This window comes from Oreochromis niloticus, linkage group LG8 (genome assembly GCF_001858045.2).
Source record: "Oreochromis niloticus isolate F11D_XX linkage group LG8, O_niloticus_UMD_NMBU, whole genome shotgun sequence".
Taxonomy (NCBI): Eukaryota; Metazoa; Chordata; class Actinopteri; order Cichliformes; family Cichlidae; genus Oreochromis; species Oreochromis niloticus.
Window position 1 is genome coordinate 29,635,207 of NC_031973.2, and position 17,363 is coordinate 29,652,569.

The window sequence follows — 17,363 nt, forward strand, 5'->3', positions numbered from 1 at the left end:
GGAGACAGACACTATCTCTACTTTCAAGATTAGGCTTCAAACTTTCCTTTTTGCTAAAGCATATAGTTAGGGCTGGACCAGGTGACGCTGAATCCTCCCTTAGTTATGCTGCAATAGACGTAGGCTGCCGGGGATTCCCATGATGCATTGAGTTTTTCCTTTCCAGTCACCTTTCTCACTCACTATGTGTTAATAGACCTCTCTGCATCGAATCATATCTGTTATTAATCTCTGTCTCTCTTCCACAGCATGTCTTTATCCTGTTTTCCTTCTTCACCCCAACCGGTCGCAGCAGATGGTCCCGCCCCTCCCTGAGCCTGGTTCTGCCGGAGGTTTCTTCCTGTTAAAAGGGAGTTTTTCCTTCCCACTGTCGCCAAAGTGCTTGCTCATAGGGGGTCATATGATTGTTGGGTTTTTCTCTGTATCTACAGGGTGGGCCATTTATATAGATACACCATAATAAAATGGGAATGGTTGGTGATATTAAAGTCCTGTTTGTGGCACATTAGTATATGTGAGGGGGTAAACTCCTCAAGATGTGTGGTGACCATGGTGGCCATTTAGAACTCGGCCATCTTAGATACAACTTTTGTTATTTCAATAGGAAGAGGGCCATGTGACACATCAAACTTATTGGTAATGTCACAAGAAAAACAATGGTGTGCTTGGTTTCAACGCAACTTTATTCTTTCATGAGTTATTTACAAGTTTCTCTTTGTTGACAGCCATTGACATGTTGAAGAGGTTAACACGTGAGGAGCGGATCGAAATTGTGTTGATATCTGGTGAACGCAGTAACCTGGTCATTGCAGCAGATTTCAATGCAAGACACCCTACGAGACCACCCATCTCCCATGCTACAGTTAGCAAACTGCTTGCTAAGTTTCGTGAAACTGGTTCAGTGTTGGATTTGCCAAAATGTGGACGCAAGAAAACTGTCACTAATGAAGAAACATCAGTGGCTGTCCTAGCTTCATTCAGCAAGAGCCCACAGCGTAGCACTCGCCGCATGTCACTGGAAAGTGGCATGAGTCGAACATCCCTTCGGCTGATATTAGCTACTCACAAATGGCACCCTTGCAAACTCCAGCTACTGCAGCATCTCAATGAGGATGACCCAGATCGGCGCACAGAATCTGCAGAATGGGCAAAACAAAAATTGGAACAGGACCCTCAGTTCACGCAGAAGATTTTGTTCAGTGATGAGGCAAACTTTTATGTGAATGGTGAAGTTAACAAACAAAACCACCGCTATTGGTCTGACACTAACCCACATTGGATGGATCCCTCCAAGACTGTTGGAACAACAAAAGTGATGGTTTGGTGTGGTATATGGGGTACAACGATAGTGGGTCCATTCTTCATCAATGGAAACCTCAAGGCCACTGGATATTTGAAATTGCTACATGATGATGTGTTTCCCTCTTTATGCACTGAAGCTGGCACGTTCCCTGAGTTTTTCCAGCAAGATGGTGCACCACCACATTATGGGTTCCAGGTCCGAGCATTCCTAGATGAACAGTTTCCTGGAAAGTGGATTGGTCATCGTGAGCCAGTTGAATGGCCCCCAAGGTCTCCCGATCTGACCCCCTTAGACTTTTATCTTTGGGGTCATCTGAAGGCAATTGTCTATGGTGTGAAGATACGAGATGTGCAGCACCTGAAACTACGGATACTGGATGCCTGTGCTGGCATTTCTCCTGTGGTGTTGCTATCACTGTGTGAAGAGTGGGAGAAGAGGGTTGCATTGACAATCCAACACAATGGGCAGCACATTGAACACATTTTGTAAGTGGTCAGAAACTTGTAAATAACTCATGAAAGAATAAAGTTACGTTGAAACCAAGCACACCATTGTTTCTCTTGTGACATTACCAATAAGTTTGATGTGTCACATGGCCCTCTTCCTATTGAAAAAACAAAAGTTGTATCCAAGATGGCCGACTTCTGAATGGCCACCATGGTCACCACCCATCTTGAGAAGTTTGCCCCCTCACATATACTAATGTGCCACAAACAGGACTTTAATATCACCAACCATTCCCATTTTATTATGGTGTATCCATATAAATGGCCCACCCTGTATTATTGTACGATCTACTGTGCAATATAAAGCGCTATATTAATAAAATTGAATTGAATATACAAATATTCAGCACTCGCCCAACATGGAGACAAACAGAAATGGACACTGTACACACACTCCCCAAATATACTCTATTCCCCAGGACCAGGTACCCTCGCCCCAAGGGGGGCCATCTACCCCCAGACCCAGGAGATATTGCCCTCTGCCCTGGGGTGGAGACAAGCAGACTGACCCTGGTCCTGTAGCAGGAGGGAGGCCCCGCATCCCCCACCAGACGGCCAACTTCTCATCCTGGCCCCCGCCCCCGACGGCAAACAGAGAACAGAGGTGTGAAGACCCCATACTTCCCTCCGTCCGTTCATATGTGGTGGTTCTGCTGCGTGCTGTTCTAAAGTGCATTTAAAACACGGGAGGGCATGGTGCTTTCTGCCAGCAGCAGGTGTCAGCATGCCCCCTCCTGAGAACCCTTAATATCTACATGCATTTAAAATCGAGAGGTGGGTCCAGAGGTGAGCCCACCCCCAATGCCCTATATGTATGTGTCATGAGAGTTTGAGTAATGTGGATGGCTAAGTCGAGGCACAGGTGGCCAGAAGGGGACAGAGGAGGAATGCCGACCCTGCACCTCAGTGACAACCCTGTACCTCAAGGTCCTGCATGTGTGGGGGTGTGATGCCCTTGGTGGATTCCAGGGAATGGGGGTGCAGAGGGCCTGGGCCCATCCTGACCGGGGCCCACAGTAGCAGCATCACCAAGCCCCACAGAGCCCGGGCGGCCCACCCGACCCTACCACAGAGGAAACTACAACCACACCAAGATTCAATCAACTCCATACAACATAAGACAATAGACACCCACCTCTGCTAGAACTCTCCCCCACCTGCATAGTGAACCCCTGGAGAGCAAAGACCTCCTGCAAAGGATGTCACAACCTCCCTGCCAGCTGAAGAGGCCCCCAGTTCCATTGATGCACCAGAGCCTTGACCCAGTGTTTTGAGTTTCTTATGTTTTTGGTGACTATAATGTCTTATGTTAAAGACGTAATAGTCTTAAAAGTGCTGTCTCGGCATGTGATGGGATTTAAAACCATACTGAAACTCCTCATAAATGGTACTAGTGTGTAAAAAATGTTGGAACTTGCTTAAACACAACTTTTTCCAAAAAAGAAGTCAATAGACTTAACTCTTAAGGAGAGAAATGCACAAAAACAGATGGTAGTGAATTTTGCCAAAAGTGTGGAAATGGCTGCGATGAACATGTTTCAAAGAGGAGGAACATAGGATAGTGTATAAGAGTGGAGAGAGGTCCACACAGGTATTCTACATCTTATGCAGAAGGTCCAGTCTAAAAGAAATAGAAGACTGCATGGTGCAGGCAGAGGCAGCATCACATGACAGTCTGTAGGATGACTTTGGAAGTTAAGAAGAGGAAGTGAGTGAAGACATAGGTAAGGATGAAGTGGTTGCAACTGTACAAGGAACAATGTTGCATAGAGTTCAGGGAGCAATTGAGATCACCTCTGGGGTGGTAGGGGAGAGATGACTAAGAAAATGCAGGTTTAGTGCTGAGGGAAACTGCCTATAAACTGTTTGACAGAGGAAAGAGGACAAAGAGATGCTGAGGTACAAAGAGGATGCACAGGAAACAATTTAAAAGGAAATGAAGAAAGTAAGGAGGAGTACTGATAGGCAAAGGAAAAGTCTTACAGTTACTGGTATGTGAGGCTGAACACTAAGGAAGGACAAAAAGGCTTTTAATGATTGGCTTGACAAAAAGACCAAGCTCCAGGGGATGTGAAGGTCAGGGTGGTTAAGGAAGAAATGCTAAAGACACTAGATAGTGAAAAAATGACAAGAGTGAGTTGAGAAGACAGAACACATCCTTTGAGGAGCTGATGAATGAAGAAAATCAGATGGAGAGGAGAATGAATGGAGTTAGTGAATCAGGAAGTGTGGAAAGGTAGTTGGTCCAGATGACATACCTGTGGAGTTATGGAGATGTCTAGGAGAGAGGCAGTGGACTTTTTGACCAGATTGTTTAACACAATCTTGGAGAATGAGAGGATGCCTGAGTCTTTCAGAACCTTGTCACCTGGAATATGCCAATTCAAAAATAACAAGTGTGTACATTATCTGTTGTGTTTCAGTTAACATTTATATATTGTTTTTTCTACTCTGAGCAGTCAAAGTGCTTTTAACTACAAGCCTCATTGATCCAAACACACACTGATACTTGGGCTTTTTTGTATACCTAAACACCTCATCTAACGTTCTCTCACAAAAGTAAAACAATCAGTGAAGAGCAGACTTCCACCTTTTATTTAAGGGGTTTAACAAAAATATTTCATTACATTTTTCAAAAATTTAAGTCATTTTAATACATCTTTGACAAAGGGGGAAGCAAAGGTTTGGTATGAGGTTGGTATTTCTATTTCTAACCTTCCTAGGACACTGACTGTATTTCTTCCCAGTCCTCCATCACTGTCCTTATATTAACACCATTTCTCACCATCCTCCAGGCTTAGTGGCCTGATAGCTTGCTTCTGTAACTAGAGGGAAGTGGTGGTGCATAACTATAGTGTGGACTTCTGTGTGTGTATGTTTGGAGGTCTGTGCTGAAATGCAGCTGAACTATGGCTTATAGAGACACCAGTCTATCTGTGTGTGTTTTTATGTGTGACTAGCTATTGCTTTTGCATGCATTTACTTTTACATATATTCACATATGCATTTACATATGTTGTGAAAACAGCAAAATAGTCATCGTTATGTTATCTTTATGTTTTATGTTGACTTTTTTCACAGCAGTTTTTAATCGCAAGCAGTGCTTGTTCAGTGAGATCCAAAAATAGATATCAGTTAAATCCAAAGTGACAGTCATCTCAAACTGCATACTGTCCAACAGCTTCTCTCACTGCTTGTTTGCCATATTCTTGAATTACTACCATCTTGTGGTCTCAGTTGGCTGGTGCCTCTAGTAGTGTGCTTGACTCTCCTCTTTATTCCACCAGAATTTGTAGGATAGAGCACATTTCATGTGGATGTTTGTTCTATTAACAAAAGCTTTCAGCAGCTTTTTCTGGCTTTGGTCTGTGACGGGAAACTAGTTGTGGACATTGTTGCTTTATAATTTTCATTAATAAAGATTAATCTTTTTAATGATTCTAACAGGTTGTTCCAACCAATTAAAGTAACAGAGCCTTGGGGCCTATATTCCTGGCCATGAACTCCACTGTATACCAAAGTATTCTAGAGCCATATGTGAAGCTGACAGCTAAAACTTTTTCCAAATTCAATCATGATCTAAAGAACAGCCGCAACTCTTCACGATGATAAAGAAAAGAAACAAAGGGTTGCTTCGGCCAAGTCCAGAAATCCTCCTGTTTGAATTCAGTGATATAAATGAGAGTGGACCAAAATCCCTCCACAACAATGTGACATCAAAAACATTTATTGCTATTACAAGCTATTGAACCATGGGGTGTACACCATACCGTTCTGTGAAAGCTTACTACAGACGTCTAAACCTTAAGCCCATTCTCGTGTACGTTGGTTATCAGCTTCACTTGGTTGTGTTGACTGTTGATGGTTAAATAATTGGCTAGCTGGCTTTGCCTTTAGGTTGACTCCATAGACAAAACCATTGCATCTTAACTAATTATTCCCTGTTCAGGAGATGCGACTGTCATTCACCTTTATATACAAACAATAATCCAGATCACCACTCGTGCCTAGAGTTCATAACTGTAGGTTTTTGCAGTGGTGCAGGTTGAAGTTCTGCCTCTAGGAGCACCACTGTGATGATGGATTACAGGGCAGAAGAACAATCCACGCTTCAAGTGTTGTGTTAACCAGAAATGAATGAAGTCTTATAAGTAAGCTGAAATTCATTGTGATATAAAAGACGCTAATGCACAGGAATGTGTGAATACAGACTCACCGATACTGTGTTAGTAGTAAGAGCTGGAGTGCTGCTGTCGTTTCCTGGCTGCTCACTCTGTGTGTGTGCCGCCGTGTATAGTGTTAGGGTATGCTCGCCCACTGTGCTTGTTCCCGTGTAGTCAGCCGGTGGGTGGGTGTGGGGTGTAGCATACTCAGCAGGGATCCCGTTCTGTGAAGGAGGTGGATACTGGGCTTGTGGGAAAGGTTGAGCCATAGCTTCAGGGGGAACCGGGGCCTCTTGGTTACCCTGTGTGGATAAGGGCAGAAAAAACATTATCAAGAGTGGATGTTCTTTAACATACTAATTTTTGAGTCATGGCGGCGTCATTGAAAGGTATCCAAAGTGTCAACAACGGTCTAATATTTGTACAAGCTCAGCAAAATGAAAAAACATATTTAGCATGTGGGAGTCGTACCTCCAATTAATTATGCATAGCCCGGATATTACTTATCACTGAGCTTCACGGGCTGTGGTGTCGGGGTGTAGGTCTGCGTGTTAGCTGTGATGGCTGTAAATGTGAGATATGCACTTAAGAGCCTTGAAGTGTCCTCAAGTCCAGAGGACGATGTGCTAGATGAATGTATGGGTAATCTAAAACACTTTGACTAAGATTAGAAAAGCACTATAGAAATGCCAGTTTATTTTCAATTTATTAGTGTTGTGACAATGTGTGAATGATGTTAAACTGTCCAATCAAATTCTTAAACTCAGGTAATCCATGTCAGTTGGTCTGGTATGTACAAAATCGTGCCACGACTGAGGGCAAGCCTCTTCGTCTTATTCTGACGTCTGGCTTTCTTATAAGTGTTATGATGGTCTGTCTCTCTCCCACTGTTAATGGTCTTTTTCTCACCATTTTTGTAGCAACACACTACTTTCTGCAGTACAATACTGTTCAACTGATGCTCATGAGGGTATGGTACCACAGTGTGTTCAACACTGCTTCATGCAGACAGAGTTGGAAGTAATCCAGAACAGTTGGAACAGCTGTAGGAATTAGTATTAGGAATTAGATTTGGTCAGAGGCCTCGCAGCAGCGTTCTGATCAACCTATAGATGTTCTCGCAGTTTTACTTACACAAGTAAACAATAAATTACAATAATCCAAATGTGATGAAAGAAGTGCATGAATAATGATTCAGAGCATGTTCAGTTCAGAGCATGACACAATGGTAGTTAACTTAGATGATAAAACAACAGTGAACCAGAGGTTTGATCCATAGTGAACGCAGAGTCAAGAGTTACCCTGAGATTCCTGACAGACGATTCAACAAATGGCCTAAGGGGGCCAAGAGCTCTGTCCGAGGCACACAGAAGTACTTCTGTTTATTCTTCATTCAGTTGGAGAAAGCTGTCAGCCATCCACATTTTAATGAGTCCAGGCACCTATTCAGGATTTGTAGCTTAGAAGCATATTGGGGGTTAAAAGAGATATATGATTGAAAATCATATAATGGGTGAATGAGGCAAGTTGTGTAAAGCGCTTTGAGTGTTCAGGATAGAAAAGCACAGAACCAGTCAATTTACCATTTAGTTAGTTCACTTTATTAAAGATGCACAAGGGTGTGTCTTTAATAAAGTAAGAGACGAAGGGGGAAAAATGAAATAAAATCCAAAATATCACAAATATACATGAAGGCTAGAGTTTCCACATGCTGCCTTCTCCACAGATATTCAGTGTAGCCCAGTCTTCATGTAGAGCGGTGCATATACCGCATTTACGACTCAGCATGTTACTGCTGCTTACTGTGCATACAGTAAGCAGCATTGTCTATAAGTGTCCATATCATTAGACAGATCATCAGATATAAAATGTCCTAAGTATTTAATAACTTTAAGAACTGTACCAGACAGATACAAGTCTGGAAATACCAAATCCCAGTCTTCCCTACTTCTGGCAATCAAAGTATTACTCTTCAAACTCTAAAACATATTGAGAGCGGACCCTCAGTAACTGTTTAAGACTGGCACTGTATGGAGAGAAGAACCATCTGCATACATCAGATGGTTCACTATGGTATCACCAATTATACATCCTGTTACACAATCGTTTAATAGCTTTGATAAGAAATCTATTTAGACATTAAATAAAAGAGGAAACAACCCTCCCCCAGTCATTACACACATTAAAGGGGCCAGACACACAGTTACTCCATTTTATGTGCATAGACTGATGAGCATACCAAAAGGACAAAATTCTTACCAAAGATCTAGGACCCCTCTGTTTTAGACCTTATAAAATAACCTTTCATGATTTACTTGGCTTTAACCACAGGCATCTCGCCATCAGTGCTGATACCAATTGTTCCCATTTTTCTCCACTTTCCACTTGAGGCTCGGGTGTGAAATATATGGTTTTCAGGGTTTATCGTTAACTTGGTGTTAACTGCTTTTTTTTTGGTACTGGTACTGGTTTTATTTTGTTGTATTTATCCGCAAAACCTTAAAGGTCGGTCTGTGAAAATATTGTCAGACATAAACCAACAAATTTCCCACGTGTGGGACTAATAAAGGTTATTTTATCTTATCTTATCTTAAACCGGCCGTGGTGCAAAAAAAGGTTGGGGACCGCTGCTTTAGACAAGTGCACAGTGCCCAATCACTTTCTGGGGCTTATGAGCCAAGCTGCAAGCAGGGGACAACAGTTGGGCATGCCAGCCCAGAAAGTGGCACCATAAACGTACGCCTCCTCCTTATGTCCTGGTACTCCTTGCAATGTGTGAAGCTCCTCGACTGCCATAATCCCACGATCCATAGCAATCAACCTGTGCTTCGTGCTTCGACACCTAGACAATTTAGCTGCTCCATAAAAACCTCTGACTTTATTCGGTACTGGCAGTATGTCCAGCATGCACCGCCACACCTGCAGCTGTAGTTCAAAGGTAGAACTTTTGCTGAACGGCAGGAGACCTGGCCCTGAAACACCACAGCGAGGCCTCCACACACGTGATGAAGGAATAACCATCCGGGCAAAGTTCAATGAGGGATGAATAGTCTGCGTCACAGCTCAGATTTCAGTAAGAAATAAAAACATTTAATGTTTTGGAAAGTATAAAATCGTTCAGCAATAATGATTTATTAGGCATAGATAAAACACCATCGTGCTAAGTGAGGTGGAAGATCCTCCATCTTCAGGACCTAAATACTGAGGCTTGGATCCGTCACCCTCTTAAATTCCACCCACTGATGGGGTGGAAGGCCAAACACTGGGGAATTCTGGACAGTCTCAGAGAACCAGGCCTTGTGGGTCCTAGAAGGGGCGTGGCAGAAAATGTGCCCTCCATGGAAGCTATCTGAGCACAGGAAATCAGAAACATTCAGCGTGGCTTACCAGCGAGACCCCACTTCCACAACAAGCTGAGATTCACCTGACACCTGCTCTTCTCCTTCTTCTGCTCCCTGGTCTGTGCACATCCAGGAGGGCACAGCTGAGGACGTCAGACGAGGAGCACCAGCAATACAGGGTAGAAAACGCTGACACAGGAGGATGCGGTATCTTGACCCATCAAAATCGGACAAATAAAAGTGTCAGGTGATCGTAAACTAAGGCAGTCAACACGTTATTTACACAGAGTGAAAACAGCACTGTGACACTGCAGGACAAACTGCAGGCAGCAGCGGCAAAACCAAACACAGGCGCCATCATACCTTAAGGTAGAGAAGAGTAAGCTCACTTTAGAGTTTACTTTGATTCTTTTCGTACACAGAAAGATAAAAACTGCTGCAAAGGCATCAGGTTACCATTACAGTAGATTTGAGTTTGCTTCTTATATTTGGAGACATGCGATTTTTTCCCTCCCTTTTCTTATGTTGTATCAATTGAAGTTAAATCTGCACACACACTTCTTTTCACATTTAAAATTTTGCCTGCAGTTATATAGTAATGAAAGAAAGTGAAAGCATCTTGGATATTGTTGGTTACATGGACCTGGATGGAATTTAATGTGTTTTACTTTTAACCCTAAACAACTGTAACGACTACTCGTCTAAATCTTAACCGTACTGTTACCATCGATCCCTAAACCAGTAACAGCAGCTTTAATTGAAGGTCAATACTGTCAAAGTATTTTTCCTTATTCCTGATTTCTTTAAAAAAAATATTTGTGCAACACAAAATGCAGTTTTTAATAAAGACTTCATGTATTAAGGGTAAAGGTCATTGAGACCTACCTGGCCCTATGTGGAAAAGTAATTGTACTCTAAGGTAACACCTGGTTGTGCCACACATGCAGGCTGCAATCAAACAAATGTGATAACTGGCAATAAAGCAAATCCTTTTTCACAGCACTATATGTAAGTTAGAGGTGGGGCCTATTTGACAGTAGCTCACAACACGCGTGATGCACACACACACACACACACACACTGAGCTGAAGATGCCTTTGCTGTGCTGCTGTAATAATGGAGGAGCAGGGACGTAGTCTGAGGGAGAAGGAAAGGGTGAGGCAAAGTGAGAGAGAAAGGCTGCTCGAGTCAGTGAACTTCCATCATCCATCAAAGCGACCGAGGCGCTGACACACTGACACATCCCCAGATCCTTGTCGATAAATTGCCCTGGTAAATGATTCCTCTTATCAGCGCAATCATACATCCATCGCTCTTTTCCTTCATCCATTCATCTATCTCTGCATCATTCACATATTTCTCCCTCTCTCACCGTCTGGTTACATTTTACAGCAAATTTAAGTAAACACGATTTTAATGGCATGAAGGTTTTACAAACATTAATGTTAAAATAACAGTTTAGAAACAGTGTGTGTGTGTGTGTGTGTGTGTGTTTCATTTACTGTCCCTGCATCAACACTGTATCATGATCGTTGTCTCTGATTTTGGTGATAGCTGCGTCGACCATGGCATAAAGAATTACAAAATTATTTACTTTTATTAAAATATTTAGTATTGATTTGTTTGAAGAATCCACCTAAACTCCAAATCTGATTTTATGAACTACAGAGTCCACCTGAAAGTTTACGATCTATGTTACAGTATATCACTAAAAATCTGTGTAAATACGTGAAATTTGTGCTAATTAATTTTAAAACTTTGTACAGGATCTGATGAAAGCAAAGTCTTCTTTTTTGTTTTTGTTTTGTTTTTACAATTTTGTGAACGAGAAACAAAAAGCAAACCAACAAACCAAAGAAACCCATTTATCCTTGACTTTCATTATTTTGCTTACAAAACTGTAAAGTACAAATGTTTTAAACACAGGTGGAAAATTGGAAATATGATGATCACATGTTTCTATAGCTGTTGGAAATTATTACAGATGTAATTAATTAAAAAATCCCATTTTAAGGTTCTCTGGTCAAGATATATCAAAAAGTGACAATAAATTTGTTGCTGTCTGTACGAGGTGAGGACATGTGGAGTCCAGAGAATTTTGACACTTGAAGTGAAAAAACTCATGTTGATCCATGTAAAGAGGAAATGTTTTGAAGCATTCTCCCCACAGGACACAGCGACAATCCAGCGTTTATTCTGAACACCACACTGACGACTGTGGGCGTAGCAGAAACCCTCAAACTATCCACAACAACGGCCGCTTCACTGCTCTCCTGTCTGGAGCTGCAAACACACACACTACTCTTCCCCGCCCCTGTACACTCTCAGCCAATCACAAGCATGTTCCCTCGCCGGCCCTCTGTCATAGGTAACTCAGAGAGACTGACAGCCTGTAGCGTACTTCACATTCAAAGACAATCCCATCGTTGCAGCTGCATGTCTGCTGTAACTGTGCAGCAAGTGTGAACACAATAACATTTATCTGTTGGCATCTGCGAGTCTGTCGCAGATGCCAACAGACTCGATAAACTGATTCGTAAGGCCAGTAATGTTGTGGGGATGGAGCTGGACTCCCTCAAGGTGGTGTCGGAGAGGCAGATGTTGTCCAAGATAAAGACAATGTTGGATAAGACCTCCCACCCACTCCATGACATGCTGGTCAGTCACAGCAGCACGTTCAGTGAAAGACTGAGATTACCGAAAAGCACCACTGAACGACACAGGAAATCATTCCTGCCTGTGGCCATCTCCCTGTACAACTCCTCCACTTAACACACTGTTTACTGCAACAGCTACACCCTTCTTGCACATGTTCTTTTTAGCTATTTATTAATAAGTGACTTTTATGTATATATATGCCTGTATATATTGTGCTATTCTTAGTTAGTGTATTGTCTGTCTTTGTTAATGTTTGTTTATAATGGAGCACTGTAACGAAAGATAATTTCCCCTGGGGATCAATAAAGTATTCTGATTCTGATTCTGATTAATGACACAAAAACAAGTAACTTGTAATCCTGTAATCACGGGCCGTGTCATAAAGTGTTACCTGATGTATTTAAGAATTCAACAAAGAACAAAGGGTAAAAAAATAAATAACACAAGATGTAACGTATCTAAATAATTTATTTATTATAGAGGAAGATCTTCAGTTAAAAATGAGCCTAAACCTGTGACAGTAGTTACAGTGAAATCAGAGGGTGTAAACATTAGAGGCCTCGCTGTGAACCAGTGACCTCATAGTAGCTACACTACAAAAAGAAGCACATTTTAATAACTGAACTGTAAAAGTACAACAGTGAAACTTTATCATCTATACCTGTCTCTTCTTCATCAGAGCTGTCCTCACGTCTCCTCTTCAGTCTGCACATGAGATTATTCTTCACAGTCTGAGCTGCTCAGGTCAGCTGCTGCTCTGCACACCCAGTGAGCTGTGGTGGGGTGAGAAGTAAGCTACACCCGTCTGTCACAGGATGAGCACAGACAGATAGAGAACCCTTCACATCATTTAAAACAGCAGTTACCCTGAGCAGCTGCAGGGAGGAAGCTCATGTGGAAGAAATGCAAACTCCAGATAGAAAGGCCCCAGACAGGTGGAGGAGTCCAACCCAGGATGTCTTTACTTTGAGCGGTGCTAACCACTGTGCAATCATGCTGCTTCTTTTGATGAACAAACTCATTCTTCAGTCTTTTAGGTCATAAAATATGAGCTGATGGTATTTTCAACAGATTTACAGTATTTATAGTCAAAATGCCCCTTTGAAGGTTCCAGTGTTAAATCGTTTTTTAAACCTGTTTTCAGTGTTTTTTTTTTAAATGTTGCTTTTTTGTTTAACACCTTATGACTCTGTTTTAAAATGTGCTACAGAAATATAACAAAAAAAATGTAAAGTAGCAGTGACACACATCAAGTCACACATGTAACAGTAACCTATGATCAGGGGAGCCACACTCCAGTGTCAATATAATTATTTAGTATTAGGGTTACTACAGTCTTATCTGTTATGTCGAATAAAGAAGGCTCAGTGACATCGTCAGGAAACTGCTAAAACAACACCTTCGTCTGATGACAAGGCGGGTTTAAAGAAAGAAGAAGAGAGCAGCAGGACGACGCTGCTTTTACTCTGCATCAGTATCATCATGAGGAAAGCTGCAGCCCTGCAGACTGCACGACTTTACACTACTGATCATTTTCCTGATACGAGTATCAGCGTGTGTGACAGTGACCCAGTCCCTGTAAGTGAGTTATGAACGAGTGTGTCTCACACACACACACACACACACACACACACACACACACACACACACACACTCTGACAGAGAAGCAACAGAATCTAATTTAACACTCGACTGAGCAGAGATTGCCGACACTCCCAGTCCCTCACTGGCCGTGCGGGGATACTCCACGACCCGAGCCGTGTGTGTGTCAATGAGTGTGTGTGTGACGATAGTTACAGAACAAAAACGTCGGCAGGAGAGGCAGAGCGAGAGCCAGCAAGACAGAAACCGTGTTCATTCAGAGGAGAATAGAGCAGTGAATCCAGTGCAGAGAGGAGACTGTTTAGGATTCAGAGTGTGTGCAAGTCCACTGGCTGCCAGCTCCCTGTAGACCTGCTACATGATATTCACTAACCCCTGTAACAGTTGCAAACATATGTAAATCTGTCTATGTGCCCAATTCAATCAGACCCTACACAAAGCTTGTGACACTGCTGGTACACCCGGCTGACTATGACAAGTTCGGCGCAGACACACAGGGAGGCTTTGTGTGTATAAACAGGTCTCGGTTCTGTCTTGTAGAATATATTTCAAATTAATATTGCTAATACACAAAAAGTCTAGCTATATATTTGACATTTAAATGCAATCTAAGTTAAGTAAGTAAGTAAGTAAGTAAACTTTATTCATATAGCACCTTTCACAGACATGTGTCACAAAATGCTTTACCAGGTAAAAACACAATACAGTCATAAATACATAATAAAAACCCTGGTATAACAAAAAGCTTTTTGAAATAAAAATGTCTTTAGCTGCTTTTTGAAGGTCTCCACTGAGTCCAAACACCGTAGAAATAGAGGAAGTGCATTCCACAGTCTGGGTGCAACAGCTTGGAAAGATCGGTCCCCTTGGATTTTAAAACGAGTGTGGGGGACACCTAAAAGGTTTTGGTTTGATGACCTCAGGTTACGAGTGGGGGTACGTGTACGAATCAAATCTGCAATAAAATCCGAGTAGAAAAAAGTTATATTTTGTACTGTAAAACCCACAAACATGTCCAACGAATCATTTTCATAACTTGAAATGCAAATAGAAATTGTACATTTCTAAAAATTATGCACAAGTTTTGCAAACAACAAAGCTATATGGTACTATATATCTAAAAATGCAGCCAAGGCCTCAGGCGTTTTTATATAATATTTAAATCTATTTACAGAACAATCAGGTGTTCTGCATCAAATAAGAAGGCACACAAATTATTTGTGCCAATCCAAAAAAACAGCTTGTGTTCAGTATAAGACAGAGGAGAACCCCACAGGCCTAAACCCTGCAGGTCTGACAGCAGGAGGTGTATCAGTCCTGTTTTCCATGTGGGAACAGCGTTTACACTGGAATCTGCCATTTATGGCTTTTTTGGAGCAAATGTGACATTCACTAGTATAACTGACACACAATACAAAAGAATAACTACACAACACACTAACTATGGCCTCCAAACACACTAAACGTCAGTAATGTCTCACATATGAAAACTCGCTCTCTCTCTTTCTTTCGCTTTCCGTCGCGGGTGTCACTCCTAAAACTTCCCCCTCTCCCTAAACAACCAAGTGCCACATGTTGCCATATCATTTTTTGATTGGCTGACATGGTAAACTAACACCAATAGGGAAGGGGTGTTTTTTCTTTTTCTTTTTTCACTCGTAAGCGGAAAGTGTTTGGTAGCGCTGTCTGTAGAAAATGCCGTTTTTACCGTTCTTCCTGTTCTTCCTGCTGTAAACACCACTGTTTTGTTCAGAAAAAAAACATTGCGTGTATTTTTTTATCATAACTCTGGTTTCACGTGGCCCATCGACACAATTCAAAAACTGGTATATAGTTTGAAGTCCGCACGTTCGACCCAAGTTGAAATGGAGACTCGGAGTCGCTGCATCTTGTAGCTGTGTCGTCTTAAATTGGTCATGTGATTTTGACGCGCCGGCACGTCCGTTGACCCCAGAGGGTTAAAACTAGAATTTTGAAATGGAACCTAAATCTGATTGGTAGCCAGTGCAGCAACTTTAACACAGGGGTCATATGAGCTCCCTTGTTTGAGCGGGTCAGTAGCCTCGCTGCAGAGTTTTGAACAACCTGTAGGCGGACTAGCCCTTTCTTGTTTAGACAAGTAAACAGGCTGTTAGAGTAGTCGCGTCTTGTAGAGACAAAAGCATGTATTATCATCTCGAGTTCACTTGTTGACACAATGGATCTAAGTTTAGAAATGTTCCTCAAGTGAAAAAAGCAGGCTTTTACTATCTGATTTAAATGTCCCTCCAAAGAAAAAGCTTCATCAAAAATAACACCCAGATTTCTAAGGTTATGTTTCTGTGAGGAACCTAAGTCATCCAATCACCGTTTAATATCAGGTATTGCACTGTCTGGTGCAATAATCAAAGTTTCTGATTTGGCCGGGTTTAGCTGTAAGCAATTATTGTTCAACCATTGTTTAATGTTGGTTAAACAGTCAATCAGATTGGAGAGCTTATGAGCTTCAGCAGGCTTAAATGAAAAATATAGATGGATATCGTCAGCAAAAAGATGATAAGTCATTTATGCTTAGAAATATATACTCATATATGCTTAGAGGTATATAATCGATTGCATAGTGACAGAGGTCTGATCTTTAGCAGTCTGCAAAGACTCAGAGCACTCTGGCATGCACACACATCCTAAGGTCATGAGAGAGGCAACTGCTGGACTTCTAGGCCCAGCAGATTTAGGGGAGTCATTCACGGGGTCACATCTTAACCCCCCCCCTCCACACACACACACACACACGCATACCTACACATACACACAGACTCTTTGTTCACATGTATGCCTGTGTAAGATGTCATATGTTAATTAACTTATGCATATTCATATAACCTCAGTAAAGAGCAGTGCTACGGGGGAGCTGACTGAGAGTAACTGGGATTCGAGCATCAGGAACAGCGCTCGTCACAGTTCTCTCCCTCGTGCACGTGATTACCAAAGAACTTTGGTGACTTGCGTCTTGCTTTTGCCAGTGTAGCAGAATTGTCTTGGTGTTAAGAGATTTTGTTTAATGTTTTATTAAATAACATGCTTTCCCTAAATAGGTTTGCGAATGTACAATGATGTTCATATATTTTATACTACATGTATCTTGTCACTACACATGCACGTGAGCCTTGCTGACTTCTAAGAAAATGACTGGCATAAGGAGGTTGCCACAGGAAACCTCACCTTTGCTGAGTTTGCTGAGTCTGCCGTTGAGAACAGGAACCAACTGGCTTCTGTTTCCCTTAAGAGAGGCTTGACCAGTTCCTTACTGACAGTTGAACGTATATGTTTTATGCTTTGTAAGGAGTGGTATGTTATCTCTTCCTACATGTGTCTGTGACGCAAACATGCTTGAGTATAAATAAAGCTGACTGCAAAGCCTCGGGGTGAGTATCATCGATCACTCACCCGTGCGCACGTAGTTCTTCTCTGAACAAAACTCTGACTGTTTTGTATTCCTTCAGTGTGTTTTATAATGTCTTACCACTGACATTTAATTGGTCCTTCGAGCCGGATTGTTGATTGATATTATTATATCATCTAACTATTTACAGACGGAGCCGCCGGATCCTGACGTCGTGACTACCTGCACTGTAAACCACCGCTTCCAGCGAAGCGAGGAAAAGCCCAGAGTCGTAGATTCGCCTACTGGCCAGTGTCGTATACAGGTCCACGACGCCAGGACCCGGTGACGCCGGAAAAAAGAACACAGCGCAACATTGAAGGTGAATATAAAGCAGCCAGAAACACTTTGCGTTGAATAATCGATTTT

At 42.1% G+C, this 17,363-nt stretch overlaps 2 protein-coding genes across 20 annotated transcripts in view; one reads left to right on the forward strand and one right to left on the reverse strand.

Annotated features, from left to right (window-relative positions):
• The window catches only part of LOC100707149 (carbonic anhydrase-related protein 10), a 1,009,504-nt gene that overhangs the window by 256,019 nt on the left and 736,122 nt on the right, over window positions 1-17,363 (forward strand). The gene's annotated exons all lie outside the window — the stretch shown is intronic.
• rbfox3a (RNA binding fox-1 homolog 3a) overlaps window positions 1-17,363 on the reverse strand; it is a 181,046-nt gene that overhangs the window by 94,372 nt on the left and 69,311 nt on the right. For all 17 annotated transcript variants that reach the window (XR_003221466.1, XR_003221463.1, XR_003221465.1 and 14 more), the window contains one exon: window positions 6,026-6,274. Coding sequence is in view for 13 of the 17 variants with exons in the window: in XM_025910026.1 (XP_025765811.1) it covers window positions 6,026-6,274 (249 nt within the window). In the remaining 4 variants the exon portion in view is untranslated. The remainder of the gene's footprint in view (window positions 1-6,025; window positions 6,275-17,363) is intronic.